Here is a 3,484-nt window from a genome sequence, read left to right on the forward strand (position 1 = left end):
GCTTACATACTGTTATCATCAAGATGATTGTATCCTCTGGCTGCAACCAGGGGAATCAATGTTTATAAAAATGTAGTCCTCAAGTGCCCAGACTCTGGAGCCAGAGCCTGAGTTTAAAAGTGTGTTCTGCCGGGCTTCCCTGGTGGCGCAATGGTTGAGAGTCCGCCTGCCGATGCAGGGGACACGGGTTCGTGCCCCGGTCCGGAAAGATCCCACATGCCGCGGTGCCCCGGTCCGGAAAGATCCCACATGCCGCGGAGCGGCTGGGCCCGTGAGCCATGGCCGCTGAGCATGCGCGTCCGGAGCCTGTGCTCCACAACGGGAGAGGCCACAACAGTGAGAGGCCCGCGTACCGCAAAAAAAAAAAAAAAAAAAAAAAAAGTGTGTTCTGCCACTTACTATATCACCTTTGGTGAGTTTCTTAACCATTTTCAGCTTTAGTTTCTTCATGATTAAGATGGGAATATAATGAGTTCATACATATGCTTACACAGACACACACCACACATATGTATATACATTAACACACACACATATGTATATATATGTTCATGTACGTCCTCAGATTAATGCTTGGCACTAATGAGCACCAGATAAGTGTCAGATATTGTTCTTGTTATGGGAAACTGATCTGAATTTAACTTCTGGATAAATAGTCCTCACTTATATAAAGGGCAGAGACTAGAGAAATCAAGACAATAAACCTGAGGTGCCAAATGCACCTCAATGGATTATTGATGTTTGTACTATTTGTTCAAAAAAGATTGTAGAAGGCAAGAAAGAGCATAACTCAATGGGTAAGCTAGTTAGGGTAAGCTAGTTATATCTCTGGCCCTGAACTTCCTCATTCTGCAGAGAAGAGGTGATAAAAAGACCTCCCTGATAGGGGTTCTGTGAGGATCAAAGGAAATGAAGTATGCAAAGTGCTTGGCACAAAGCCTAGCTGAGAGTGAGCATTTAGGAAACGGGTACTGTTGAAGTTACAACTTGATTTTATTGAACTGACATCCTATATTTAGTTTTTGCTAAGACCGGAAAGGAAAATGCAGTTGATTTTGTGATTAAGTGTATTTTAGGATGTATCACCTGTTTATCTCAAAATGTATTTATGATTAACTCTTCATCCCTACCTCTACCTACCCCTCTATCTTTCCTTTTCTGTTTCACAGGAAAAATTATGACCTCGGCATCCAAAGGAATTCTCCGCCCATTTTTAATCGTCTGCATTATCCTGGGCTGCTTCATGGCATGTCTGCTCATTTACATCAAGCCCACCAACAGCTGGATCTTCAATCCGATGGAGTCAGCCAGCTCTGTGCTGAAAATGAAAAATTTCTTCTCCACCAAAACTGATTATTTTAACGAAACTACGATTCTGATTTGGGTGTGGCCATTCGGGCAGACCTTTGACCTTACATCTTGCCAAGCAATGTTCAACATCCAAGGATGCCATCTCACTACAGACCGGTCCCTGTACAACAAATCGCACGCGGTTCTGATCCATCACCGAGACATCAGTTGGGATCTGACTAATTTACCTCAGCAGGCGAGGCCACCCTTCCAGAAATGGATTTGGATGAATTTGGAATCACCAACTCACACACCCCAGAAGAGCGGCATTGAACACCTGTTCAACCTGACTCTGACTTATCGCCGTGACTCAGATATCCAAGTGCCTTATGGCTTCTTGACGGTGAGCACAAACCCCTTCGTGTTTGAAGTGCCAAGCAAAGAGAAGTTAGTGTGCTGGGTTGTAAGTAACTGGAACCCTGAGCATGCCAGGGTCAAGTATTACAATGAGCTAAGCAAAAGCATTGAAATCCATACCTATGGGCAAGCATTTGGAGAGTATGTGAATGATAAAAATTTGATTCCTACCATATCTACTTGCAAATTTTATCTTTCCTTTGAAAACTCAATCCACAAAGATTACATCACAGAAAAGCTCTACAATGCTTTTCTGGCTGGCTCTGTGCCTGTTGTTTTGGGGCCATCTAGGGAAAACTATGAGAATTATATTCCAGCAGATTCATTCATTCATGTGGAAGATTATAACTCTCCCAGTGAGCTAGCAAAGTATCTGAAGGAAGTAGATAAAAACAATAAATTATACCTTAGTTACTTTAACTGGAGGAAAGATTTCACAGTAAATCTTCCACGATTTTGGGAATCACATGCATGCTTGGCTTGTGACCATGTGAAAAGACATCAAGAATATAAATCCGTTGGTAATTTAGAGAAATGGTTTTGGAATTAAAGTTTTCCATCATTTGCACACTTGGCAAATTATTTTGATGAGATATTATTGAGGTTTTGAAGGTGAGAAGAGACATCATTCAGATTTTGTGTCATAATTTATTTGTATCACTCTCTCTTGGGTGACATATATATTTTGATGGAGACTTTTGAGAGTGCAGCCTGAGCAATCACTCCAGTTGTTTTAAATTATCTTATATATACCTAATTATGTACTCTGAAAAATAATTTATTCTTCTCTATCATTTGTAAACATTATTTTTTTCATATTTTTGTAGTTGTCTGTAATGTAAATTTGTGATTCGATTGTTGTTCCTACACTGATCAGTTGTTTAATCCATTTGGTAAATGAAGATGCACATCTTCAAATATGAAATATTTTCATTAAATATTATCATCTCTAGTTCCAAGTTGGCATAATGTAACAAAGGAAAAGCATTTGTAATTGAATTCTAACCTCTTTGACTTCGAAGTTGAACAGTGTATAACTGTCTTTATTTGATCTATTTTTTACCTGTTTACCACATTTGTGAATGCCACACTTGTGAATTATTCACTTAGTGAATAAGCCAGATAGAGGAGCAGAACTATTCTATTCAGGAAGCTATTAGGCTTTCCATTTATTTTCATTAAGTTGACTTGCACATGCAGCCACTTGTTCTCATGATCTTAAGTTAAATTATTTAAATATTTTTAAATATCCAATTTGTTGGGATTTTTAGTACCTGGGAAATAATCCTAGTAACACTTAAGAAAATCTAAGATAGTTTTCTTCCTGATCTTAACACTCCTTTTTATAATAAAACAAATAATCTTATCAAGTGACAAGGGAAAATGTTATGTATAGATACAAGTCATATTTATAATTGGTACATTTATGTATCAATATAATTTTTAATAACATATCAATTTAAAATATTTTTTCCAAAGGTCCAATGTCTAAAACTGTTTCGTTTCATCATATGAACATATTATGTGAGATGTTTGTCCTATCATTTAAAAGAACCTAAATAAAATTATTATCAAGGTGTTAAGTACAAGTTGTTAAACATAATAAAATGGTGATCTGTAGGGAACACATAATGCTAACACAGAGTGATATCTCAATGCATATTTGTTGAATTAATAAATGAATGACATTGAAAGTCATCAGAAAATTTTTGTTTGTTCCAAAAATGTGACAGTTCTAGCCTAGAGGTACTAACTGGAGATGATTTCTTATATTTCA

General features: G+C 37.5%; 1 protein-coding gene across 1 annotated transcript; it reads left to right on the top strand.

Moving 5' to 3' along the window:
- Positions 1-1,177: 1,177 nt before the first annotated feature.
- Positions 1,178-2,257, top strand: FUT9 (fucosyltransferase 9; the record flags this gene model as incomplete). Its single annotated transcript, XM_081250960.1, has 1 exon — positions 1,178-2,257. One exon carries the CDS (start codon positions 1,178-1,180, stop codon positions 2,255-2,257), a length of 1,080 nt encoding a protein of 359 aa, XP_081107086.1.
- Positions 2,258-3,484: the final 1,227 nt, after the last annotated feature.

This window comes from Mesoplodon bidens (assembly GCF_964165515.1).
Source record: "Mesoplodon bidens genome assembly, chromosome: 12".
NCBI lineage: Eukaryota > Metazoa > Chordata > Mammalia > Artiodactyla > Ziphiidae > Mesoplodon > Mesoplodon bidens.